The following is a 24,305-nucleotide window of genomic DNA, read 5'->3' as shown; positions in this document are numbered from 1 at the left end:
ACGTTGTGCGGGGACTATCGGTACCATGCCAAGGATCCCTGAGAAATTAGCTGTTTCAATTTCAAGGTCCGTGCTTCACTTCCGCCATGTTTCCTCAGCTAAATTGATTGTCGTACCCACTTCCAAGTTCCCACTTGACATTTTCATCCCATGAGCAATGGCGACCTTATCCCCATCTCCATCTGAATCAGACAACAACGAAATTCACCCTCTGATCACTCTTAAAAGACGAATAGCTGCACTGGAGGAAGAAAATACAAACCTCCGAGTCCGTGGGCTCCCTGGGAAGAAAAGGTATGTCTAGTGTTTAAAAATTCGGTACAATAAGTTAATAAATAATCAAAGCAATGACTCGAATATATTCTATGGACGATCAATTCGAAGGCTCGTGTGCCTGACCGAGCGCGTTGAAGATGTGGTAGCAGAATTCAATAGGCGCATTGGACTGGGCGCTGCCAATGAATCCGACGCGGATCTAATGGATTCAAATGACCTAGAGTACGTGCATTTTCACAAATTTTACTGGTTAACCCTCAGGTCATGTTCTAGTGAAAATAGGCGGTATCGCTCCTTCAAGAAACTTATGGCATGGTGCCCCTTGGCTCGTAAATTGCTACGGTCATCTGCCGAGCACGAAACTCTTGCTTTTGCATACAGCAAGGTGAGATTCACCGAAACAGTTCAAATCATCGCTGTATCTCACATCCAGCTGAATGAAAGCTCTGACGGAGCCAGGGGAGACGACTCTGCTAGTCTTAAGCGCTCTGTGGCTGAATGGCTAATGGAACGTACTCCCGCACCGAATCCTGCCATTCACAAACAAGACAAATCTGGTCGGGGTTTTTACAACGACGTGACGGGTGGGCTCCTGTGCCCAGTTGATTACGATTGGAGCAATCCCACGTAAGGGTTCTTTTATAAGCTGCATCGTGACTAACTTATATATTCGAAGTGTTCGAGCCTCCATTCAAGACTACCATCCTGATCATCGCATCACCGCTTGTTCCTGGCCTTCATTCTTGTACGAGGATGGAGGCTATGACCCCCAGAATCCTACGAAGGGTCTACTTAAAGGCAAGCTACTCATAAAGGTACGATCAATATATGTGGCAGAACCATACTGAATGCTGTCTCCAGGCGTTTAAACGTGTATTTACCTCTCCAAGTTCCACAGACGAGGAACAACCTGTCGACTCGGCTCGTTCTGCACACAACAGGAACAGTGGTGAGCGTCGCACTCGGCGTGACGTTGCAACACTACTCGATATGCGATCTGTCCAACCTCGAGCCATAGCTTATGTGTCTGTTCAGGTACAGACTATTTAACTCAACATTTGCGTACTTTGCTGATTAGAGGGCCCAGCTGAGATTCGCATTGTCGAGCTCAGGATCCTGGCGCATCATTGATGACGAATTCAACAATCAGGAATTTTATGACAACATAGTTGACTATTTGGAGCTTCCTCCAACGCCAGAAGCAGCGAAAGAAATCGACGATCTCTTACTTTGGTGGAATCAGTAAGTAGCTTTGGCGTCTTTACACTGCCTTCAATTGAGTCATCGGGGTTTCATTTTTTAGAAAAGTTTTTGGTCGAAGATTTGTTTCCGATTATCGCCCGCAGCAGGCAAACAAGATGTCAGTCGCCATGACTTTGGCCAAAAGGCGTCACCACTAGCTTAGTTGGGTTGGAACGTACTAGTACATAGTTAGGAGCTGCATGTACCTTTACGTTGTGCAATTTTCAGGATAATGAATCAATGATTGAATTTTGTGGCCCATAACGTCATGCATTGCCAAGTGAGATCCGAGCAGTACAATCGACAATGAAATTAAGACCCTTTTCTGCGCAAATGTCGAATAATAGATCATTTGTTGAAACGTTCTGCGCCACCATATGGTTGACACGAGTGACCCACCTTCATCACGCATTTAGCATCTGACAGCCAACACGAATATGACACTTATCCGACTTCAGGTAGCGAGTTGTATATGATGTTACAGTATTGAACATTTGGTGTGCTTGCGTCAAGGATAGCGTTACGAGTGATCAGAGACACGTCCACCTATCTTATACATGTGAGCTGCCCACACCATATCGACAATTCTGTCTCAAAGTACCTCATTCTGCAATGAAAGTCACATCAATATCTTATAACTTTAGAATGATATACTGCGTCTGCTCATGCCAATACTGCAAGCGCCTGCCTACAATGTAAGTTAGTGAAAATAGTATACAGCTTATGTCCTCCTCGTTGCAAATCTAATTACTAGTCAAATGAGCCTCTTCAACATACTAATCACTACTTCTTGATGTTTGACTTCTTGTCACTCGTTATACAGGTATTGTACTGCGATGCATTCCTTACGATTCATCTGCTTACACACCATACTTAAGAGTCCCGGCACACGCATGTAATCATTGTGTAGATCGGCCACGATGGCTACGTGTTTAAAGCCATATATGATGTCCAATAATAGCTAGGTAATCACCTTCTGCATATTTCTGTGGCGGTTGCTTAACGTCTGACTCCCTGTTGCGTAGTGATAAAGTAGTGTATTGTACAAAAAAGATTAGAATTTCTTCGCTTACATGCCATACTTGGTGGTCCGACAAATACATATCATGATTATTTAAATTGGCCAGGGAGGCTAGGTGTTTAAAGGTATATAAGACATTATCAAACCACTTGCCATATTTCATCTGATTGCGCATATTATGACCATTATAAGGGGGATATAATGGTTTATAGCGCGTCTTGATTTTCAGTGATGTTGCCACGGGCTTTGACATATCATGCAGAAGGTATATTATGTAATCTATGCGTTTCGCATGTTGATTTCAAATTTTCATCACAAGGCAACGTTTCTGGAATCACTTCAGAGTTTGTATCAAGACCTGATAAATGCAAAGCAGTATTCGAAGAAATTATGCTTACATCCCGGATCTCTCACACGCAAGAGTCCAAATCAGCATACCATACCAGCTAAGGCTATCGACTCTGCAAACCGGACTCGGACGTTCAAGGACACCACATAACTGTGACACTCTTTGGGCTTACAAGTTAGCCTAGTCTACGAGATTTTGGATGGCTGTGGAAGATTACAGGACGTAGTCAGACTCGCAGTCCATAAGAGCATGATGCAGGAACTCAGTGTTGCCCGGCTGACTCAGTCTTCCACAGGTCGCGTTGTACTTGTTGAGCTGATCAGCCCACTACCCAGAGAACGTGTCAACGGGGGATCTACAATTAACGACGCAGAGTGTGAGATCGGGGTTGTAACATATCTCTGAGCCAATCGCTGCTCCTCTTCAAGTCTCTGCAACAACACTGCCCGCATGTCTGTGGAAGTGCATGTTGATGGTGCGGTTATTCTGTTCCTATATTCATTAGAGTTGTGCGGCGATGAAATAGGGTTTAGGTTTAGGGGTAGTCCTGATGAAGGGGCGGGATGCGCGTCGACGCTTCCAGGGTTGATGACGAGGCACGGCGATGTATTGGTGGGCTGTTCTGCTTTACTTTCGTTTCTGTATTTATCTGTACCTCCGCCCAGCGTACCGCACGGACAAGCGATAGTTTCCTCTCCAGCTAACATGTTCCCTTCATCGGTGCATGTAGCGATAGAATCGGCAAGCAAGCTCCAAATTCTTTCGCGTTGATGTCCTATATCCGACGTACGTTCTTCCCCGAGAGGCATCAACACATCTGAGCGCCGCTTGAGAGAAGGATGAAAAGACAACGAAGCAGGCGGCGCGTTGGCAGGAAGGTTCGACAACTGCGAAAGAAGGACAGGCGTACCATCACCACTACCGCTATCATCACGGGCATCTTGGTGTCCTGATGGATGAGGTAAAAATTCAGGAGCAACATCGTTCTTCCGTGCAGTTGCGCCAGCGTGATGCTTGTTGCTCGATGGAGTGGGTTGGGAGAGATGAGCCTGGACTGATGCACGGTTTTGAGGGGGACGACCGGGTGTGCTTGGGGGTTTACGCAACGTAGGAGCTACAGGCTCTGGATTGACATCCATTCTATCAGCAACATCTACTGGAACATGAGCAGGCGCGGGGGAACAAGGGAGGGTCTAAGACTGGGCTCTACAGGCGTATTGAACTTCCGATTTCCGGGGTATGTGATTCTGCTGTCTGTTTGGATTCGATAACAGCGTTCGGCACAAGTTCTCCTGAAATGCGTGGCAGCGTGCTACTCGAGGGATATTCACTCTTGGCCCGAAGAGGTGTGCTACGACCTTCTGGTTCTTTTCCTTTTGCCTTTGTAGAATTCGTTGACTGCTCCTGAGTGTTTTCAAGGTGACTCTCTCGGTCATTCGAGGTATCAGGTATATCTCGACGATCGCTGACCACGCTGTGAGTATGGTTCCTGCGATCTTGGGAGAGATGGTCTAGAGAGCTTTCTTGGAGGTAGGTTGTAGGAGTTCTTCTGTGCTCGGGACGCCGTCATGCAGGATTGGGGAAGGAAGTCGAGATAACGGAGATCGAAATCGGAACCGGTGATGAGGCGACCGGGATCGAGAATGGGAATCATAAAACCACCGGCTCTCTTTTTCCCGCTTATGGGGTGGAGGATCTGGGGAGGTATCATACTGCCCAAATCTACTGACCATGTGTAAATGTTCGGTGTTTGGGTGCCTCTGGCCCTTGATATATCTAAGTCTAGGAACTCGGAGAGAAGTTTGACGGCAGATTCAGCTCGTACTATGTCACAAGAGAAATAATAAACGTGAGGAACTAGAGCATACTATGTTTGCGGTACAAGTAAGGCGCAGAGTAGCACACAAGCGAGTCTGATTGATCGAAAGAGGATTAAAGGGTGGCATACCTGGGGCGGAGAGAAAGTTTAGTATCATGTTGTGGGAGGAGAGACGACTCGGTAGTGACCCGAACTTCTCTGTAACAAAGTGTCAACTTGATAAATTATTAAGAATGATTCACGGGCCGAAAAAAGACATGACAAAAGTAAGTATGGCGTTCCTCAAGCTCTCAGAGAGGTAGTACGAAGAATCATAGCACGGCTGTCAAAGTTCCTGATTCACCCGCCAAACACCGCCAACCCGCGGTAAAGGGTCGCAGTAGTATATACTCAAGGGTACGACTGTCCTACATTGTACTCGTACCCGCCAAACCCGTCAGCATAGAAACGCGGTGCGACACGTACCTCAACATCAAGATTTTGCCAAACGCGCAGTTCATGACGGAGAAAGATGGTGCCTCGACATATCATCTCTGGAGATGCAGCAAACTGGGCTGGACTGGGACGATACTGGGCGAATGAGTTAGACGCGGCATGCTGGGCGAGATGAGACGTGTGTGTAAATGCAAGAAAAAGCACATACCTTTGCATAAAGATGGCTTGGTACACCTAACGTCTTCTGGCGATTGCTCATTCAAGTTCGTCAGCGTCCGAGGCATGACAATCCCTGCAGCCCAGTAGCGATTTCTATGTGCCCGTCGGGCAACTTGTACACAAGATTGGGCCACTGTTGGCAATAACTGTGGTGACGAGGAGCGTGGTTGGGGCAAATATTGTTTTTGGTAGTCGAACTGTGACGCGTGTATGATTAGTATGACATATTCACTGATCAACTGATAGCACAATGGACACTTGCGTGATTGCTCTAGTAGTACATCTTCTGTATAGATGTACTACTAGAGCAATCATAGCAGTCGGGGACTTGGTGCCAGTAGGTATTCGTACGTCTGAGTCAATAGCATACATCACTTCCAAATCATGACCAAAGGATTACGCTGGCTGTCTTGTAAATTCTGGTCTTCCAGGGCCGCGATGGTCACGTCGGTGTGTGCGAATTTGTTGAGAATGGTCTTGACGGCGTTCAATGACAGTTTTGGTTGCTCGGTCCGTGGGAGGTGACTGGGGACAAAATTTGCGGCTGCTTTCAACTTCTCGCCTGGTTCCCCTGGGTATTTGAATGGGTTGAGCTGATCTTACGTGAATGAGAATTCGTCCCTTAATTTGTCGCGGGCCTCGTTAACCAGCGTGCGGCGATCGAGTTTCAAGATGTTGGTGCGGTTCTACAGCAAAATTGTCAATATTTGAACCGAGATCCTATAGTAATATGCACTCACTGTCTTAACATCCTCCTCGAGCTTATTGTTCTTCTTCTGGAGAACGTCGACATCCTGTTTGAGTACCTTGTTCTCTTCCCTGAGAATGTTGACTTCCTGTTTGACCACCTTGTTCTCATCCAGCTCTCTGTTCGCCTGAAACAATATTTAGCTACTCATATTGGCATAATGTTGAGACACACCGCTTCAATTTTGGAATCCCAAGCTGTTATGCGCTCCTTGACAAGGCCCAATTCACGTATTATATGATCTAATTGAAGAGTAGTGACCGGCATGGTGTATGTGTGATGTGTCTGCAAGTGTCGTGATAATTAAGATGGAATGTGCAGGAAATGGACGGGCAAGAGAGGGGTATTTAATTGTCTGAGTCCGAACTTTGTCGGAGATTAATTACGTCTACCATGAATTGTACAGGTGCCGAGACGTGGCCCGTTGGAGTTTCTCAGCAGAGCGACAGTTTTGACTGGTCTATTAATTAATGGAAGGTGATTCAAGACAAAATTTGCAGCATCAATCAACCGCTGTCGTGTTGCCTCTTGGTGGGAGGATGGGTCCAGTTTATCTGGGGTGAACCATCGGCGTAACTTCTCGTAGGCCTCGTTAAATAGGGGCCTCCGTTCGAGTTTTTGCGGTGCTACAGCAAAGTTGTCAATATTTGAACTGAGATCCTATAGCAATATGCACTCACTTCATTAACCTCCTCCTTGAGCTCCTCGAGCTCCTGCTTCAGCTTCTTGTTCTCCCTCTCGAGGTCCTTGTTTGCCTGAAACAATATTCAGCTACTCATATTGGCGTGATACTGAGAACACACCGCTTCCATTTTGGCCTCATGAGCTATTACATGCTCCTTGATTTCATCTATTATTTGAACAGTAGTGGCCGGCATGGTATCATAGTGTGTGTTCAGAAGTCTGCGCAGATGTGTCTGCGAGTATCGTGGTAGTTAAGATGGAATGTGAAGTCTGTCACAGGGGTATTGGCTGGGTTCGAACTTTGTCGGAGATTTATTGCGTCCGTACACGTGCTGAGACGTAGCCCGTCAGAGTTTCTCGGCACCACACTTCCAGCTGAGCGTTAGTGTAATCTTCTCAACGCAACAGTCGATGGTGCACTCGATGTACTCAATCATAATCAGTGGCTCCATCTCGCCTGGCACGGAATGCCGAATCGACACAGCCATTCGAGTCTTCTTTGGCCATGCGCGACCGCCGACGGCCCATTGATGATCTGGGACATCATCCGATCCAACTGGCAGAACCCACAGTTTGCATTTTTATCGGCCTACCATACTACCGCGGGCGACGAGAAGAATCCCGATTTCACAGTGTGATTGGTTCCATGTGGTCTGTTGACGACGAGGTTGCACGCCAGGTCGTGTCTGCTTTTTACCGTAACTTCATTGATGATTCGAAAACATTGGACTGCACGCACGCACTGCACAAGTCCGTGAAATCGTTGCGCAAGAAGATTCCATCAGAACAGCAGATTGTACTTGTCCACATAGGTGTGTAGTTAGAAGATTCACCATATTATTCCATGTGTCGTGTTTCAAGTTTTCATTGCCTCGCTCTCCTGTTGCTTACTCATTTAATGATATCTGCATGATACTCAGTTATTCTGTTCTGTACTAGTGCCACACACCGCGTCGCATTGAATGAATCTGATTCACTCCTGCATCGTCACAGCTTAAGTCGTTGAGCGCAGCCGTAGTATTTGATTCAGTGAGCGGTGTTACACATGAACTATCCTTGCTGCCTCCGTGGGGTATGTATTTGTTCATTTGTTCGGTTCTGATTGTAGCTTGCTCCTACGGCTGCCGCAGCAATGGCTGAGTTGCTCCACAGAGTGACAGCAGGTAAGGTCGCGTACTGAGTGCTGCAGACAATACTAAAAGTCCTGGATAACTTGCCCTGGCACGGTCGCAGATGCCGTTTGGTCACTCCGTTCGAAACGTACAACGTGCCGCAGGGGTAGGTACATAGAATACGATTTTCATCAGTAAATAGAACACGAATGCCAGGAAAAAATGGAACTAAAAGTGGTCATCAATAGGTATGAGAAACCATGCTCCACTCGCTTCAACAACTAGGGTCGTCAATGAACCACTGCCCATAGACACCCCAGATCTAGAGGTATGTCAGATAAAATTTAGGAGCGATGGCTCAAATGCACGTACGCTTTTCACGCATGAGTCCGCACCAGAGAATTCTTGGTCTAAGAAACGAGCAGGCGTTGTCGCACAGAATTCCTTATAGTCTGCATGAGCCGGTACATTCATGAGATGTTGCTCGATGCGCTAAAATAATGATCAAATCAAGTCCCAGAGAACAGTCTATCTGCTTCTCACCCTCTTCTTCGAGCCTTTAGCGGTACATCCCTATGGGGCAGAGCGGTAAGTTAGAGTGAGATGTGAGACTTTTAGCTTACCCTATTCTTAAATGTACTCCAGTAGGTGACACAGTCTGGTTCGTCATATTTGATAGCGAAATGCCCAATCACCGTGCCTGAGCGCTATACCAAGTCAAACGATTTTATTAGGACTAACGAGAAACATCAACCAACATATTCGCATCTGGAGGGCAAGTGAGGCTGTCCATGGACAACCACTGGAGTACTCATGCAAAGTTTCGTCCACTGGCGGTTCCAAGGCGAGAGGTTGATTTCTGCTAAGTACTCCCTTGTTGCATAACTGGTGCAGGAATGAGATTCAAGATTGGTCCAAACAATCTCATCGATGGGCGTAGACGAGAAAAATTGAACGATATAAAACACCCCCAAAATGAGTATAGCTCCAATGGTTATGAAGAAGCAACATTCTAAGCCATGGTTTTGTCGACGTCTTCCTCTCGAAAGAAGATAATTGGTTTCATTGTACCTAAAGATGAGTATCAACAACTGCCTATACTTTTGTGCTATAGACATCGTGCCTGGAATAAATGCTAATCACCTCCATCAATGACTACTGTCGAAAGAGATGAAAGCGTACACAATCTGAGGAACGGGGCGCGTTGGTACCGCGATCGAGGGCTGGCGGCCATAACCATGTCCGTGATGCCCGTGACAACCATAGTTCTGCGAATGACCATTATATGTATGTCCTTGCGCAGTGGAGTGAGTATGGCCAAGAGGGAATTCTTGTGGTGTGGTTGAAGCATATTGCTGGTATGGAGGAGGACTAATAAACGACTCCATTAGACCTGAGAATTGCGACAGAAGCCTTGGAATCTTACCTGAGGTCATGCGACATCGTATCTCTCAGTATCTTGCAAGGTGGATTAGCACGTTGAAACCAGAATTTGCTAAGTTAGACACCACTGGCATGCCGCACGGCCCCTTGCCACGGGCTTTGACGTAAGTAGTATCATTCGAGTTAAGAAGAAAGTACATTATGTAATCTGTGGGATGCATGTTGATTTCAAATTTTCATCACAAGGCAACGTCACTTGGTAAACGCAAAGCAGCCATAATGAATTCGAAGAAATTATGCTTACATCCCATCTCTCATACGCAAGAGTCCAAATCAGCATACCATACCAGCTAAGGCTATCGACTCTGCAAACCGGACTCGGACGTTCAAGGACACCACATAACCGTGACACTCTTTGGGCTTACAAGTTAGCCTAGTCTACGAGATTTTGGATGGCTGCGGAAGATATGGCATTACAGGACGTAGTCAGACTCACAGTCCATGAGAGCATGATGTCACACAGGAACTTAGTGTTGCCCGGCTGACTCAGTCTTCCACAGGTCGCACCGTACTTGTTGAGCTGATCAGCCACCACCTGGAGGACGTGTCAACGGGGGATTTACAATTAACGATGCAGAGTCTGAGATCGAGGTTGTAACATCTCTCTGAGCCAACCGCTGCTCCTCTTCAAGTCTCTGCAACAACACTGCCCGCATGTCTGGAAGTGCATGCTGATAGTGCGGTTATTGTGTTCCTATATTCATATGCCTGATTGCCATGCCGGATATGCTCGCCACATCCAAAAGGATATCGACGTGAGTAGAGTTGTGTGGCGATGAAATAGGGTTTAGGTTTGAGGGTAATCCTGATGAAGGGGCGGGATGCGCGTCGACGCTTCCAGGGTTAATGACGAGGCACGGCGATGGATTGGTGCGCTGTTCTGCTTTACCTTCGTTTCTGTATTCATCTGTACCTCCGCCCGGCGTACTGCACGGACAAGTGATGTTTTCCTCTCCAGCTAACATGTTCCCTTCATCGGTGCATTTAGCGATAGAATCGTCAAGCAAACTCCGGATTCTTTCGCGTTGATGTCCTACCTCCGACGTACGTTCTTCCCCGAGAGGGATCAATACATCTGAGCGCCGCTCAAGAGAAGGATGAGAAAACAACGAAGCAGGCTGCACATTGCAAAGGAAGGCTCGACAACTGCGAAAAAAGGACAGGCGTAGCATCACCACTACCGCTCCCATCACGGGCATCTCGGTGTCCTAAATGGATGAGATAAATACTGAGGAGGGACATCATTTTTGCGCCAGCGTGATGCTTGTTTCTCGATGGAGTGGGTCGGGAGAGATGAGCCTGGACTGATGCTAGTAAAGTGTGGTTTCGAAGGGGACGACAGGGCGTGCTTGGGGGTTTACTCGACGTAGGAGCTACAGGCTCTGGATTGGCATCCATCCTATCAGCAACATCTACTGGAACACAAGCAGGCGCGGGGAAACAAGGGAGGATCTCAGACCGGACTCTACAGGCGTATTGAACTTCCGATTTCTGGGGGTGTATGATTTTGCTGTCTCTTTTGATTCGATAACAGCGTTCGGCACAAGTTCTCCTGAGAATTTGAAATGCGTGGCAGCGTGCTACTCGAGGGATGTTCACGCTTGCCCCGAATAGGTGTGCTATAACCTTCTGGTTCTTTTCCTTTTGCCTTTGTAGAATTCGTTTACTGCTCCTCTGTCGGTCATTCGAGGTATCAGGTATATCTCGATGCTCGCTGACCGCGCTGTGAGTTCGTCGATGGTTCCTGCGATCTTGGGAGAGATAGTCTAAGAGCTTTCTTGGAGGTAGGTTGTAAGAGGTCTTCTGTGCTCGGGACGCCGTCACGCAGGATTGGGGAAGGAGGATGAGATAACGGAGATCGAGATCATAACCGGTGATGAGGCGACCTACTGACCATGTGCAAAATGTTCGGTGTTTGGGTGCCTCTGGCCCTCGATATAAGGAGTATCTAAGTCTAGGAACTCGGAGAGAAGTTTGATGGCAGATTCAGCTCGTACTATGTCTATTGATTTCACAAGAGAAATAATAAACGTGAGGAACTGGAGCACACCATGTTTGCAGTGCGAGTAAGGGCAGAGTATCACACAAACGAGTCTGATTGGTTGAAAAAAGATTAAAGGGTGGCATACCTGGGGCAGAGAGAAAGTCTAGTGTCATCCGATACAATGGTGTGGGAGCTTCTTAAATGGAGAGACGACTTGGTAGTGACCCGAGCTTCTCTGTAACAAAGTGTCAACTTGATAAATTGTTAGGAATGATTCACGGGCCGAAAAAAGACATGACAAAGTAAGTATAGCGATCCTTTGCAAGCTCTCAGAGAGGTGGTACAAAGAATCATAGCACGGTGTTTAGAACTTGTCAAAGTTCCTGATTCACCCGCCAAACACCGCAAACCCGCGGTAAAGGGTCGCGGTATGCTCAAGGGTACAACTATCCTACACTGTACTCATACCCGCAGAACCCGTCAGCATAGAACCACGGTGCGACACGTACCTCAACATCAAGATTTTGCCAAACGCGCAGTTCATGATGGAGAAAGATGGTGGCTCGACTGTCGACATGTCATCTCTGGAGATGCCGCAAACTGGGCTGGACTGGAGTAAGGACGATATCGGGTGAATGAGTTAGACGCGACATGCTGGGCGAGATGATATGTGTGTAAATGCAAGAAGAAGCACATACCTTTGCATAAAGATGGCTTTGGTACACATAATGTCTTCTGGAGATTGTTCGTTCAAGTTCGTCAGCGTCCGAGTCATGTCGATCCCTGCGGCTCCAATAGCGATTGCTATGTGCCCGTCGGGCAACTCGTACACGAGATTCCCCTAGGCGTGGTGTATATGATATGATGTATAACATATTCACCGATCAATATTAATGTTGCAACTGGGAGCCCAATATTAATGGGGTTTCTCTACTAATCTATACAGGAGTAAGGTACTCATAGGCGGATATTGTACGTCCACGCTGCCTGTGTGTTAAGACCTCATCTTTGACGGCTGTTTCTGTCACTTTTGTGTGCGCTATTTCGTTTCCCAGGCGGCGGAAGCTATGCTCCGATGAGTCTATGATGGTCTTGATGGCTTCCAACGACAATTTTGATTGGTCGGCTGGTGGGAGGTGATTCAAGACAAACTTTGCAGCAGCATCAAGTCGTGTTGTCCCTTTGTAGGAGGATGGGTCCAGTTGATCTAAGGTGAACCATCGCTCTAACTTGTCGCGGGCCGCATTGACCAGCGTCCTCCTCTCCAACTTCAAAAAGTTGTTGCGGTTCTACAGCAAAGTTATCAATATTTGAACTGAGATCCTATAGTAATATGCACTCACTTCATCAACCTGCTTCTTGAGCTCCGTGAACTGCTCTTGGTGCTCCTGGAACACTTTAAACTCCTCCTTGAAGTCCTTGAGTTCCCGCCTGAGGTCTCTGTTCTCTTGTTTTAAGACCGTGTTTGCCTGAAACAATATTCAGCTACTCATACTGGCGTAAGATTGATAACACACCGCTTCCTGAGCGATCACGCGCTCCCTGATATCGTCTATTATTTGAACAGTGGTGACCGGCATGGTGTGTAGGTGTGTAATGTGCACGGGCAAGTCTGTCACAGAGGGCATCACAGTGACCGTACCGCAAAGTGGTAGGGCTCGAATGAATATAGAGACACCCGTAACACAGAGCGGCAAGATAAAAAGACGGAATGGGAACAGCAGCAGGGCAGAGGAGAAAGCCGACAATGAGAGAGATGCGAAAGGCGGCGGCTTGATGTTGACACAGGGAAAAAGAGCCCTTTTATATTCCTGAGGGCGGGGCATAGTACTACCAGGATGCCTTATGACAGATGCTGGCTGCCTGGGCAGCGCGCGAAGGAATTCATAGAGTGAAGGACATCCCTTGAGAAAGCACAACTTGAATGCACCAGAACCACCTCCATCTAAAGTAGAAGTTAGCTCTGGGTAGAGGGGATTGCTAGTTGATTTATACGAACACGATAAACGACGAGCAGCGTGCAGGAGCGCGCAGGGCGTTGTGCTGCCTGGTGGTGCTGTTCATATAAATTCCGGAAGCATCCAAAATGACAGCATTCGCATTCCGAAACGGCCAAATTGGGCCAGGACGATGCGAACAGTACGGACGGGACGGACGGTCCTTTCCAAATTTCCGGTATATACGAGTTTCTCGGCACCGCAGTTCCGCGCGCGCGCTGAGCGTTAGGGCTCCGTGAAAAACTACCAAGTTTTTGACGTTGGAGTTTTTGACAGGTTTTTAACATGTTTTTAACGAGTCGAAAACTCGGGGTTGATATTGGGGTGTCAAAAACTAAAATATATATGTATATATCTCGGGAACATAGCCTATCGAATTCTCCATCCGAACATCCGAAATCACCGAAAAATCGTTAAGATATGACCGACGATCTGTCAACTACCGTCCAATTGAGCGTTCGGCTGAATCGGCTCAATGATTGCAACAAAAATTTACCTTGATGAGCTTCTTCGAGGACATTGGGCGCAACAACGCACAGTTGAGCCACCTCCGAAAGGCACTCGCACAACTTCCACATAGTATCCCCCTCGGAAACTCCAAATATAATTTTGAGCACTATGCTCCAGATCCGGAGAGGGTCGAACTCTATGGCAGTACCGAAGCCGCACTGAATAATGTGCTCGAGGTCACATTTGCACCCAGAGGCCGGAAGGATGAGTCGGCACCATGTCCGTTCGAGTTTCAAGAGCGTGGGCCAGGTCTTGTTGCAGTCATTGATGTCCTAACGGCTGCCCTCAACGAGTTTCCCGATTCCGTGCTGCTTCGAAAATGGGTTCATGATCTGTGGCGGACCACCATTTATCACTACGAGTGTGCAAAGCAATCAGTGAGGAAATACATATATAATATAATATTCACTGACACATCATGAGGTTCCGAGTTCTACTACCAACACCGAAAATGCCAAAGGTGACTCCGAGGCACTCGATATTGATGCCGGCGACTATGAAGACTTGCCTGAGCCAGTTGCACAAGGCCCAGGTGGCCGTCCAATTGATACAAAACTCATCTCGCTCGCAATCCGATGTTACAAGAAGGATGACCCGTCCAAGACACACATGTTTCGCTGCGCGGGAACAAATACTGGCTGCACCACTGTGTGGAAGTCCAAGAACTGGGTCAAGAGACGGATCCTTGTACACGCAGCAACCTGCGAGCACCTTCCACGCAAGCTGAAGGAAAGGCTTGATGGAGGGTTAGCAATGGATGCTCCGTCGGCAAAATCTGCAGTACTCAACAGTGCCACTGCGACCTCGCCGAAAGCTCAACATTTATCCCCTGGCGTCACGGTGACAGCGAAATCCCAGCCATCTGTTGCCCCACTCGCAAAAAAGGCTCGACTCGAGGCATTAACAGCACAGCTCCATGCTGATGTTGTGCAGTTGTTCTGTGTTGGGGGCCTTCCCCCGAGTAAGGTTGACCTGCCAGAGTGGAAGTCCATGTGGCTGCATGCTGTACCATCCTATGTCCCAGTATCAGCATCGAAGTTGGAAGAATATCAAATTCCGGCGGAGGCTGCACTTGTTCGTACGAAACAGCTCAAACATTTACGCACCTGCATAAACCTCAGCATAACTTTTGATGGCCAAACGACTCGCTTACCTGAGTCCGTCTACACGATCCACGTCATCACTCCCGACCGTCGTGTCTACTTTTTCGAGGGGAACGAGGCTTCGGAAGTATCACATACTGCAGACCACCTATTTGGTGTTTTGGATGGTGTAGGTTGAAATCTTTCTGGGAACAATCAATTTCCAAGCTAAACACGTGCAGGTGATTATTCTGATCGGGTCCAAACGCTTCTCCGGAATTTGCTCTGATGACACAGGAAACACGCGTGTCGCTCGTAAGAAAATTCAAAAGAAATATCCTTGGATTCTGAACACACCGGATCCATGTCACCGGATGAACTTGCTTGTGAAGGACATTTGCACGATCCCCTTCTTCCAGCCTGTAATTATGTATCCAGTTATTTGTTCTGAACTCACACAAACATGAATGTAGGCTATCAAGACAACTCGCCGTGTTATCAAATTCTTCAAAAAATCAACGCACGCAAATTCACACCTACGAAGTGCACGCAAAACATTCAAGGTGACTCGTGGTTTGGTGTCCATTGGGAAAACTCGTTTCGGGACCATGTACTTCTCGGGTGCATCAGTGCAGCGTTGCCTGCCTGCCATTCGAGACTTATGTGGGAATGGAACTGTAACAATCCCAGTACGATATTGACTTGTGTGATATCACTAACACTCACTGATACTTTATTAGGACGTCAATGAATCATTCATGCCTGACACAGCAGAAACTTTGTCTTTCCAGCTCTTGCTCTCACAGCTCCTTGCCGTTATAGGCCCCCCTGCCAAGGCAATCAAGTGCATGGAGTCGTCGTTTGCAAATGCCGCCGATGTATACGAGTTTTGGCTAGCAGTCCAGGCCGCATTTGAAGAAGTCAGCAAGAAAAATACTGTGAAGCTACCTGTTGCCGTCCTTGAGAAGATTCGCCGTCTTTGTAATTATCGCTTCAACCAAACTATCAACGAGGCTCCATCGGATATATTTGTTACTGCATTTTTCCTCGTTCCTGGTGAGTTTCGAGGAAAATTCATGTTTCGTGCAACTTGTGACACTCCGACAGCCAATAGGAATGCTGACATCCTCAAACATATCAACCCTCTCTCCATCGTACCTATTACGATCCACCGTGACACCATTTCAGGTCTTGTGGCATCCACGTCTGTCAATGCTAACACGAACCAAACACTTTTACGGATTGGCAAATTCCTCGTTTCACAACTTCGATTTGAGTACGAGTCCAAGGATGACAGCCCTATACATGGCCTTGATGCTGGCCTTGCTCTCGCAAAACTGAACGAACAAATTGTTGCTTATGCCAAGGGAGCCTGGCCATTCAACCGCACGTTTACAGACAAGGCAAATGTGGTGAAGTATTGGCGCGATTTCTTAGACCATGACAATGCAGATGTTCTCGCGGTACTGTGCAATCTAGTATCTGACTGGTGTCTGTCTTGCTTACTCACAACTCGCATTCGCAGCACTTCGCAGTGAAGATTTTCGATGTCACTGTCAATTCGATGGCGGACGAGCGTACAGCGTCAACGATGAATTGGTTGAACTCCGCATTACGCAGCTCCCTCAAAAGTTCTACCATTGTCAGTCAGGTTCAAGTTCGGCAGTGGGCTTTGATGGATCCTGAACGTGTTCGTGCTGTCCCATCTTTTCTTCCTCTGCCTTCTCACTGTCCTGTCCCGTAGACCAAAAGGCCTCCCTCAAAACCAACAGTTAAGTTTCGTGACCTGGAAAGTACTCTTTTCAATGTCGATCTCGATAGCAACGGTCAGAAAAGGAAACACGACAACTCCGAGTCGCAAGCAGAGGCTAACCCGGAGCCGCAGGACTCTAATTCAGACTCAGAGGACAATTGGTTGGAGGAGAGCGAGGACCCGGAGATTGAGCGTGATCCAATGTACTGGTCTTGTGATACGAGAGTACTTGTGGGTAGCGAGGATGCTCATCTTGATGCTCCTCGATTGTTGGACTTACTATCAGAGAAGCCGGTGGAAGGGGCAAGCAGGACACCTCAACTACAGGATAGCACAGTTCCAACGCCTCCGGGAGGGCCTGTACAGTGGGCATTTGCATTACCGTAGCGAAAAAATGTCAAAATGACCTGAAAAAATGCATTTTTTGAGTCTGTCAAAAACTGGTCAAAAACTAGTTTTTAACTCGTGTCAAAAACCCCTTGAGGGTGGGGGTGAGTTAAAAACTCGTCGTTAACTCTGTGGGTAGTTTTTCACGGAGCCCTACTGAGCGTTAGCGTAATCTTCCTTTCATTCGTTTTTCGACCTACCAGGCCTGCGACATCGAGCTAGGCATCCTTCAAACTCTCTCGCTTGTTATCCTTCTCGTTCCCTTCTCCCACCTGCCACTCCCTCTTATTTAGCTTTTCGAACTGTTATTGCGTTGCATTCCAGTGTTATCGTGATTGTTAGAAATTAGAATGTATAAAGATGCTTATTTTGATTTGCGGCATTGCGCCGCACAAGCGTCAGCGCACGACCGAATTCGTAAGCATGTCTCCTGTCCTCCCAGCGGCTCCACCTGCTTGCATCCCTCCCCGAGCTAACGCTCAGACCAGCCCACAATAAGGTCGTTCCTCCGACTCTTCCTGAACCAGACGAAGCTGGATTAGCTTAGTACCAGCTAAGACTATTGACTCTGCAAACCGGACTCGGATGGTCGAGGACACCACATAATTGTGACATTCTTTGGGCTTACAAGTTAACCTATTAGTACGTGTCAGTCTCATACACAGCGCCAGCATACACACCTGCCTCGTCCATAAACAGAAAGATGCACATGACGAAACACGTCCAACATAGGGTCAATGACCTCAACGGACTTAATCTGATGCAAAAAAAAAAGTTAGCCTAGTCTACGAGATTTTGGATGGCTGCGGAAGATATGACGTAGTCAAAGACTCGATCCATGAGAGCATGATGCCACACAGGAACTTAGTGTTGCACGGCTGAAGTCTTCCACAGGTCGCACCGTACTCGTTGAGCTGATCAGCCTTGCTTCCGAATGGTGCTGAACATGATCGTGAGTGAGAAATACAACTGTAGAAATTAGGACACTCACAGGCTAACCCGGCTGGTACTCCGCCCCCGTTTCACGAGGGAACTGGCAGTACCGATTCAGCGACGATGGTTAAGCCTCTCTTGAAGTTGGAGCTCAGTAAAATGACTAGGAGGCTAAGAATCCCAGACGGCCTTCAGTTAGTTGTTCCTTTCGCGAGAGTGCAAAGTGGGAATGAGACTAGTGACATTGATTCTGCCACAAGACCTAGAAAGTATGACAGACGCAGTGTGCCACAGTCCAGCTGGACAGTTCCTTTCGTGTGTACGATCGGTGATATGGGTGGAAACCTCGACGAGCCTGACTAGTGTCAGTTTGTCAATTATGGCCTCTCGGAACTTCACGATCTCGAAAGTAAAGTTGGCGTAGTGGTGACAAGCAACGACATGAGGATGGATTGGGTTCTCTCGACTGTAGGATGATATTTCATGCGAGAATGTAAAGAACGGGTGATCTGGCGGCACAAAAGCGTATTGAAGGGTATATTGACTCTTCGTGCTGGAAGTACTACATGGCTAAGTAAACGAGGAGCGGACACTAGTTCATTAAGCTCCAGGTTAGCCCACAAATAATTCCGCAAACCTCGGAGTTGTGCGGCGATGAAATAGGGTTTAGGTTTGGGGGTAGTCCTGAAGAAGGGGCGGGATGCGCGTCGACGCTTCCAGGGTTGATGACGAGGCACGGCGATGGATTGGTGCGCTGTTCTGCTTTACCTTCGTTTCTGTATTCATCTGTACCTCCGCCCGGCGTACTGCACGGACAAGTGATGGTTTCCTCTCCAGCTAACATGTTCCCTTCATCGGTGCATTTAGCGATAGAATCGTCAAGCAAGCTCCAGATTCTTTTGCATTGATGTCCTACCTCCGATGCATGTTCTTCCCTGAGAGGGATCAAAACATCTGAGCGCCGCTCGAGAGAACGATGGAAAGACAACGAAGCAGATGGCGCATTGGCTGCCAGTGGAAGGCTCGACAACTGCGAAAGGAGGACAGGCGTACCATCACCACTACCACTCTCATCACGGGCATCTCGGTGTCCTAGTGGATGAGGTAAATACTGAGGAGGGACATCGTTTTTCCATGCAATTGCGCCAGCGTGATGCTTGTTTCTCGATGGAGTGGGTCGGGAGAGATAAGCATGGAGTGATGCTAGTAAAGTGCGGTTTCGAGGGGGACGACCGGGCGTGCTTGGGGGTTTACGCGACGTAGGAGCTACAGGCTCTGGATTGACGTCCATCCTATCAGCAACATCTACTAGAACACAAGCAGGTGCGGGGGAACAAGGGAGGGTCTAAGACCGGACTCTACAGGCGTATTGAACTTCCGATTTCTGGGGGTATGTAATTTGCTGTCTCGAGTCTTTGGATTTGATAACAGCGTTCGGCACAAGTTCTCCTGAAATGCGTGGCAGCGTGCTACTCGAGGGATATTCACTCTTGCCCCGAAGAGGTGTGCTATGACCTTCTGGTTCTTTTCCTTTTGCCTGCGTAGAATTCGTTAACTGCTCCTAAGTGTTGTCAAGGTGACTTTGTCGGTCATTCGATGTATCAGGTATATCTCGACGCTCGCTGACCACGCTATGAGTTCGTCGATGGTTCCTGCGATCTTGGGAAAGATGGTCTATGGAGGTAGGTCGTGGGAGGAGTTCTTCTGTGCTCTGTCCGCAGGGTTGGGGAAGGAGGTCGAGATAACGGAGATCGAGATCGGAACCGGTGATGAGGCGACCGGGATCGAGAACGGGAATTATAACACCACCGATTCGCTCTTTCCCGCTTATGGGGCGGAGGATCTGGGGAGGTATCATACTGCCCAAATTCAGCACGGATCCCCGAGTTTGTTCAGAGAAAGTGTGACACCTGCACCAAATTGTCATAAATCGATAAATCGCGGCCACTCCGCATATAACAGTATATTTCTAGGGGAAAGTCTATGAGAAAGACAGAACAGGGTTATATATGGACGAAAAGAAACTACTGACCATGTGCAACAGTTCGGCGTTTGGGTGCCTCCGACCCTCGATATAAAAAGTATCTAGGTCTAGGAACTCGGAGAGAAGTTTGACAGCAGATTCAGCTCGTATGTCTATTGAATTCATGAGAGAAATGATAGACGTCGTGAGGAACTAGAACATATGTCAGCGATGCGAGTAAGGCGCAGAGTAGCACATAAGCGAATACAATAACGCGTACCTCAACATCAAGATTTTGCCAGACGCGCAGTTCAGGACGGAGAAAGATAGTTGGCTGACATGTCATATCTGGAGATGTTGCAAACTTGGCTGGACTGAGGTAAGGATGTCAGATGATACCGGGTGCTGGGCGAGATGAGACGCATGTGTAAATGCAAGAAGCACCGTGACATACCTTTGCATAAAGATGTCTTTGGTACACCCAACGTCTTCTGGCGATTGCTCGTTCAAGTTCGTCAGCGTCCTGGTCATGACGATCCCTGGGGCCCCAGTAGCGATTCCTATGTACCCGTACCCAACATTCCCCCGTTGGCAATGACTGCGGTGACGAAGAGCGTGGTGGAGGCAAATAATGTTGTTGGTTGTCGAACTGCAAGCATATACGGTGTATGACATATTCACTAATGCAACAACATTTGTGTGAACTGCTAATGTTGCTCTGGATTTACAGGCATCAATGGTCATGTATTCCCAACCAAAAATTCTCGCCATATTATTTAGGAGGAGCGAAACTGCATTCTACTCGGCTACGATATCAAAGAATCATCCATTCACTCATGTTTGCAATATTGCTCTACACGTATACATGTAGAAAATGGAAGTCGTTGACTAGGGTCCGCCGTTCGATTTTCAGGATGTTGTCACAGTTCTACAGCAAAGGTTGAACCGAGATCCTATAGTAATATGCGTTCATTTCATTAACCTCCTCCTTGAGCTTCTTGAACTCCTCCTTGAACTCCCTGAACTCCTTGAACTCCTCCCTGAACTCCCTGAATTCCTGCTTCAACTCCTCGTGCTCCCGCTTTATCTCCTTGTTTGCCTGAAACAATATTCAGCCACTCATATTGGCGTCACGGTAATATTGAGAATGGCACACCGCTTCCATTTTGGCCTCCCGAGCTACTACACGCATCATACGACTCGGTTCAACAGTAGCGGCCGACATGGTGTGTGTGTGTGTGTGTGTTCAGAAGTCTGCACAGATGTGTCTGCGAGTATTGTGATAATTAAGATGGAACGTGCAGCAAATGGACGGGCAAGTCTGTCACAGAGGGGGTATTGTCGTGGCCGAGCTTTGTCAGAACGTCCGCCACAAAATCGGTGTGACGAAATAGATGTAATTCAGGGGCTGTGACGCGTGTGATGAAGCCATAGAGCTAAGTTATCCTGTCACTTGCATCTTCTACCCCTCATTGATTCTAATCGGCTCGTGCTTCTCAACAATATTGCTGCCGGCCTTCATCGCAGTTTCGAGCAGCGAGGTGTTCCGTCTGACCTTGATGAAGCCATTGAAAACAATCGGGCTGCACTACTGCTCTGCCCACCTGATCATTCTGATCGAATCCGACCTCTTAACAACATTGCAGACGGCCTTCGAGACAGGTTCCGGCATCGGGGCGTCCTATCTGACCTTGATGAGGCCATTAACCTCAGTCGGGCTACACTACCACTCTGTCCACCCAGTCATCCTGATCGATGCATGTCTCTTAACAATCTCGCCCTTAGCCTCCAAGAAAAATTCAAGCAGCGAGGCGTCCCATCTGACCTTGATGAGGCCATCGAGTGCGATCGAGTTGCACTACTCATCCGTCCACCAAATCATCCTGCTCGTTTTGATTCTCTCACCAATCTTTCCCTCGGCCTTCGAGATAGATTCGAACAGCGGGGCGTCCCATCTGACCTCGATGAGGCCATTGAGCTCAGTAGGGCTGCACCATTACTTTGCCCGCCCGGTCATCCTGATCGATCCATGTTTCTTCTCAATCTTGCCTTGAGCCTTGAAGAAAGATTCCGGCAGCGGGGCATCCCATCCGACCTTGATGAGGCTATCGAGCATAATCGGGCTGCACTACTCCTCCGTCCACCCGGCCATCCTGAACGATCCTCGTCTCTCAACAATCTTTCCCTCAGCCTTGGAGAAAGATTCACGCAGCGGAATGTCCCATCTGACCTCGATGAGGCAATTGAACATAATCGGGCTGCACTACTCCTCCGCCCCCACGGACATTCAAATCGATCCATGTCTCTTAATAATCTTGCTACCAGCCTTCAAGACAGATTTCGGCAGCATAGGATCATGTCTGACCTTGATGAGGCCATCGAGCTTCATCGGGCTGCATTACTCCTCCATCCTGCTGGCAATCCAGGTCGACCCATGTCTCTGAACAATCTTGCTACCAGCCTTCGAGACAGATTCTTGCAGCGAAACATGATGTATGACCTTGATGAGGCCATCGAGCTCAAGCGGGCTGCATTACTCCTCTATTCCCCCGGTCATTCAGATCGATCCTCGTCTCTGAGCAATCTTGCACTCAGCCTTCAACACAGATTCCGGCAACGGGGCGTTCAGTCTGACTATGATGAAGCATTTAGCTTGTACTCTTAACTCTCCCACCTATCCCATGCAGCATCTCGCACACATCTTTTCGCTGCCAAGTCATGGGCAGCCTTCGCCCATGTCCTTAATCACCCGTCTGTGTTGCTTGCTTATCAGGTTGCGCTCAAATTATTAGACCAGCGAGTTGCTCTCCTGTCGTCTTCTTCTCATCACTTCGACGTCATCAGGGAAGCTGTTTCTTCCCTCGCCACGGATGCTTTTTCGTGCAGTGTTCGTCATGGTGCGCTGACGACTGCGGTGGAGCTGGTGGAGCAAGGTCGTGCAGTATTCTGGAACCAGTTGGCACGCTTCAGCACACCACTCGATGAACTTTCTGTTTCAGGTGACACCGGCGCGGCCCTGGCAGAAGAGTTCAAACGGCTGAGTTTTCGTTTTCGCAGCGCATTCGATCAGTCTGCCGAAACCCACTCTCCGCAAATCTGGCAACTGACCATGCAATGGGATGAAGTTGTCTCACGCATTCGCATGCTCCCCGACTTTTCACGTTTTCTCCTGCCTCCACTATTTTCTGACCTCCAGAAGGCAGCTGAAGATGGTCCAGTGATCATCCTCAATGCTAGTCAGCACAGCTGCGATGCCTTGATTATCCATAGAGTGGAAGATCCTGTTCATGTTCCGCTTGACATTACACAAGCCGAAGTGTCCGAGTTCTCCTCCGAGTTCCAGTTACTCGCAGAACAGTTTGGGTCTTCTGATTGTCAACTCAAGCTTGTCAGCATCCTTCGCAAGCTTTGGAATGATATCGTTGACCCGGTGGTCCAAGCTCTTAGGGAGTCAAATGTTTGCCCCGGTTCGCGTATCTGGTGGTGTCCCACTGCTGAATTCACGCTGCTTCCTCTCCATGCAGCAGGACCATACGAGAAGAAGAAAAATAATTTGTCTGACATCTACATCTCCTCTTACACCCCCACTTTGGCGACTCTCATTCGTGCGAGACAGCAGGTTTCTCGAGATGCGTCCTCGCAACATTTTGTTGCCATCGGTCAAGGCAACCCGGTCAAAGGGAAGGAGCTCGAATGTGTTGCTCCTGAACTAGCCGTCGTCGCTCAGCACGTTGCGCCCATCGTGTCCTTCACGCTCTTCGAGGAGGGCAACGCAACAGTCGAGGGTGCACTCAATGCACTCAATCATTATCAGTGGCTCCATCTCGCTTGCCATGGGATGCCGCACCGGACACAACCATTCCAGTCTTCCTTCGCCATGCGCGACGGGCCATTGATGATCAAGGATATCATCCGATCAGACTGGCAGAATCGAGAGTTTGCATTCTTATCGGCTTGCCACACTACTGTGGGCGATGAGAAGAGTCCCGACGAGTCGATTCATATTGCTGCGGCTATGCAATTCTGCGGATTTCGCAGTGTCATAGGTTCGATGTGGTCTGTCGATGATGATGTTGCGCGCCAGTTTGTGTCTGCTTTTTATGGCCACCTGGTTGATGGTTCAGGGAGCTTGAACTGCACGCGGGCTGCAATAGCGTTGCACAAGGCCGTGAAATCGTTACGCAAGATCAACATTCCATTAGAACAACAAATTGTATTTGTTCACATAGGTATCTAGCTTCATACCTATTCCCGCATTTCATTCAGTAATCTTGTCTGTTACTTTCATCTCCTCGCTGTCCCATTCCATCGTTTATGTAACTGCATTGTTTTTGGATCATCACTAGCT

The 24,305-nt window shown here is 48.1% G+C and overlaps 10 protein-coding genes across 10 annotated transcripts; 4 read left to right on the top strand and 6 right to left on the bottom strand.

Moving 5' to 3' along the window:
* Positions 1-157: 157 nt before the first annotated feature.
* Positions 158-1,676, top strand: HD556DRAFT_1448824 (uncharacterized protein; the record flags this gene model as incomplete). Its single annotated transcript, XM_041307499.1, has 8 exons — positions 158-294; positions 346-498; positions 550-661; positions 710-903; positions 953-1,091; positions 1,138-1,311; positions 1,364-1,518; positions 1,580-1,676. 8 exons carry the CDS (start codon positions 158-160, stop codon positions 1,674-1,676), a joined length of 1,161 nt encoding a protein of 386 aa, XP_041154690.1.
* A 1,157-nt stretch (positions 1,677-2,833) lies between these two features.
* Positions 2,834-5,401, bottom strand: HD556DRAFT_1530530 (uncharacterized protein; the record flags this gene model as incomplete). The annotated part of the gene is made up of 5 exons (XM_041309456.1): positions 2,834-2,865; positions 2,917-4,041; positions 4,359-4,584; positions 5,173-5,304; positions 5,351-5,401. The coding sequence occupies 4 exons, from the start codon at positions 5,399-5,401 to the stop codon at positions 3,170-3,172; spliced, it is 1,281 nt and encodes a 426-aa protein (XP_041154689.1). The 3' UTR covers positions 2,834-2,865; positions 2,917-3,169.
* Positions 5,402-5,960: 559 nt separating this feature from the next.
* On the bottom strand, positions 5,961-6,376 carry HD556DRAFT_1312794 (uncharacterized protein; the record flags this gene model as incomplete). The annotated part of the gene is made up of 3 exons (XM_041300715.1): positions 5,961-6,047; positions 6,102-6,236; positions 6,284-6,376. The coding sequence occupies 3 exons, from the start codon at positions 6,374-6,376 to the stop codon at positions 5,961-5,963; spliced, it is 315 nt and encodes a 104-aa protein (XP_041154688.1).
* A 1,803-nt stretch (positions 6,377-8,179) lies between these two features.
* HD556DRAFT_1246915 (uncharacterized protein) lies at positions 8,180-9,023 on the bottom strand (the record flags this gene model as incomplete). The annotated part of the gene is made up of 5 exons (XM_041298651.1): positions 8,180-8,227; positions 8,278-8,397; positions 8,449-8,478; positions 8,529-8,612; positions 8,664-9,023. The coding sequence occupies 5 exons, from the start codon at positions 9,021-9,023 to the stop codon at positions 8,180-8,182; spliced, it is 642 nt and encodes a 213-aa protein (XP_041154687.1).
* Positions 9,024-12,086: 3,063 nt separating this feature from the next.
* On the bottom strand, positions 12,087-13,277 carry HD556DRAFT_1409574 (uncharacterized protein). Its single transcript, XM_041304120.1, has 3 exons — positions 12,850-13,277; positions 12,676-12,801; positions 12,087-12,621 (listed from the first exon to the last, which is right to left on the bottom strand). Exons 1-3 carry the CDS (start codon positions 13,156-13,158, stop codon positions 12,271-12,273), a joined length of 786 nt encoding a protein of 261 aa, XP_041154686.1. The 5' UTR covers positions 13,159-13,277; the 3' UTR covers positions 12,087-12,270.
* A 591-nt stretch (positions 13,278-13,868) lies between these two features.
* On the top strand, positions 13,869-14,174 carry HD556DRAFT_1208879 (uncharacterized protein; the record flags this gene model as incomplete). The annotated part of the gene is made up of 1 exon (XM_041296525.1): positions 13,869-14,174. A coding segment is annotated over one exon (306 nt), but the record flags the coding sequence as incomplete, so codon positions are not given.
* Positions 14,175-14,979: 805 nt separating this feature from the next.
* HD556DRAFT_1409571 (uncharacterized protein) lies at positions 14,980-16,809 on the top strand. Its single transcript, XM_041304119.1, has 5 exons — positions 14,980-15,111; positions 15,164-15,343; positions 15,395-15,610; positions 15,662-15,977; positions 16,029-16,809. Exons 2-5 carry the CDS (start codon positions 15,296-15,298, stop codon positions 16,457-16,459), a joined length of 1,011 nt encoding a protein of 336 aa, XP_041154684.1. The 5' UTR covers positions 14,980-15,111; positions 15,164-15,295; the 3' UTR covers positions 16,460-16,809.
* A 1,662-nt stretch (positions 16,810-18,471) lies between these two features.
* On the bottom strand, positions 18,472-19,566 carry HD556DRAFT_980306 (uncharacterized protein). The gene has a single exon (XM_041312189.1). It carries the CDS (start codon positions 19,283-19,285, stop codon positions 18,587-18,589), a length of 699 nt encoding a protein of 232 aa, XP_041154683.1. The 5' UTR covers positions 19,286-19,566; the 3' UTR covers positions 18,472-18,586.
* Positions 19,567-19,625: 59 nt separating this feature from the next.
* Positions 19,626-20,642, bottom strand: HD556DRAFT_1246910 (uncharacterized protein; the record flags this gene model as incomplete). The annotated part of the gene is made up of 5 exons (XM_041298649.1): positions 19,626-19,853; positions 19,905-19,963; positions 20,020-20,170; positions 20,238-20,326; positions 20,357-20,642. Coding segments are annotated over 5 exons (813 nt in total), but the record flags the coding sequence as incomplete, so codon positions are not given.
* Positions 20,643-20,760: 118 nt separating this feature from the next.
* On the top strand, positions 20,761-24,194 carry HD556DRAFT_1521435 (CHAT domain-containing protein; the record flags this gene model as incomplete). The annotated part of the gene is made up of 4 exons (XM_041309171.1): positions 20,761-21,183; positions 21,394-21,718; positions 21,743-22,585; positions 22,844-24,194. The coding sequence occupies exons 1-4, from the start codon at positions 21,105-21,107 to the stop codon at positions 24,192-24,194; spliced, it is 2,598 nt and encodes an 865-aa protein (XP_041154681.1). The 5' UTR covers positions 20,761-21,104.
* Positions 24,195-24,305: the final 111 nt, after the last annotated feature.

This window comes from Suillus plorans (genome assembly GCF_016647745.1).
Source record: "Suillus plorans strain S12 chromosome Unknown HD556scaffold_80, whole genome shotgun sequence".
NCBI lineage: Eukaryota > Fungi > Basidiomycota > Agaricomycetes > Boletales > Suillaceae > Suillus > Suillus plorans.
This window is presented reverse-complemented; position numbering and strand designations above follow the sequence as displayed.

Excerpts from the sequence above, each read along its gene's own strand:
- HD556DRAFT_1409574 (XM_041304120.1), bottom strand. The coding sequence starts at position 13,158 with ATGCCCCGCCCTCAGGAATATAAAAGGGCTCTTTTTCCCTGTGTCAAC. Across the intron at positions 12,802-12,849 it reads GCGTGATCGCTCAGGAAGCG|GCAAACACGGTCTTAAAACA; the intron begins GTGTGTTATCAA and ends ATATTGTTTCAG. Across the intron at positions 12,622-12,675 it reads TCAAGAAGCAGGTTGATGAA|AACCGCAACAACTTTTTGAA; the intron begins GTGAGTGCATAT and ends ACTTTGCTGTAG.
- HD556DRAFT_980306 (XM_041312189.1), bottom strand. The coding sequence starts at position 19,285 with ATGGACGTCAATCCAGAGCCTGTAGCTCCTACGTCGCGTAAACCCCCA.
- HD556DRAFT_1409571 (XM_041304119.1), top strand. The coding sequence starts at position 15,296 with ATGAACTTGCTTGTGAAGGACATTTGCACGATCCCCTTCTTCCAGCCT. Across the intron at positions 15,344-15,394 it reads CGATCCCCTTCTTCCAGCCT|GCTATCAAGACAACTCGCCG; the intron begins GTAATTATGTAT and ends ACATGAATGTAG. Across the intron at positions 15,611-15,661 it reads ATGGAACTGTAACAATCCCA|GACGTCAATGAATCATTCAT; the intron begins GTACGATATTGA and ends ATACTTTATTAG.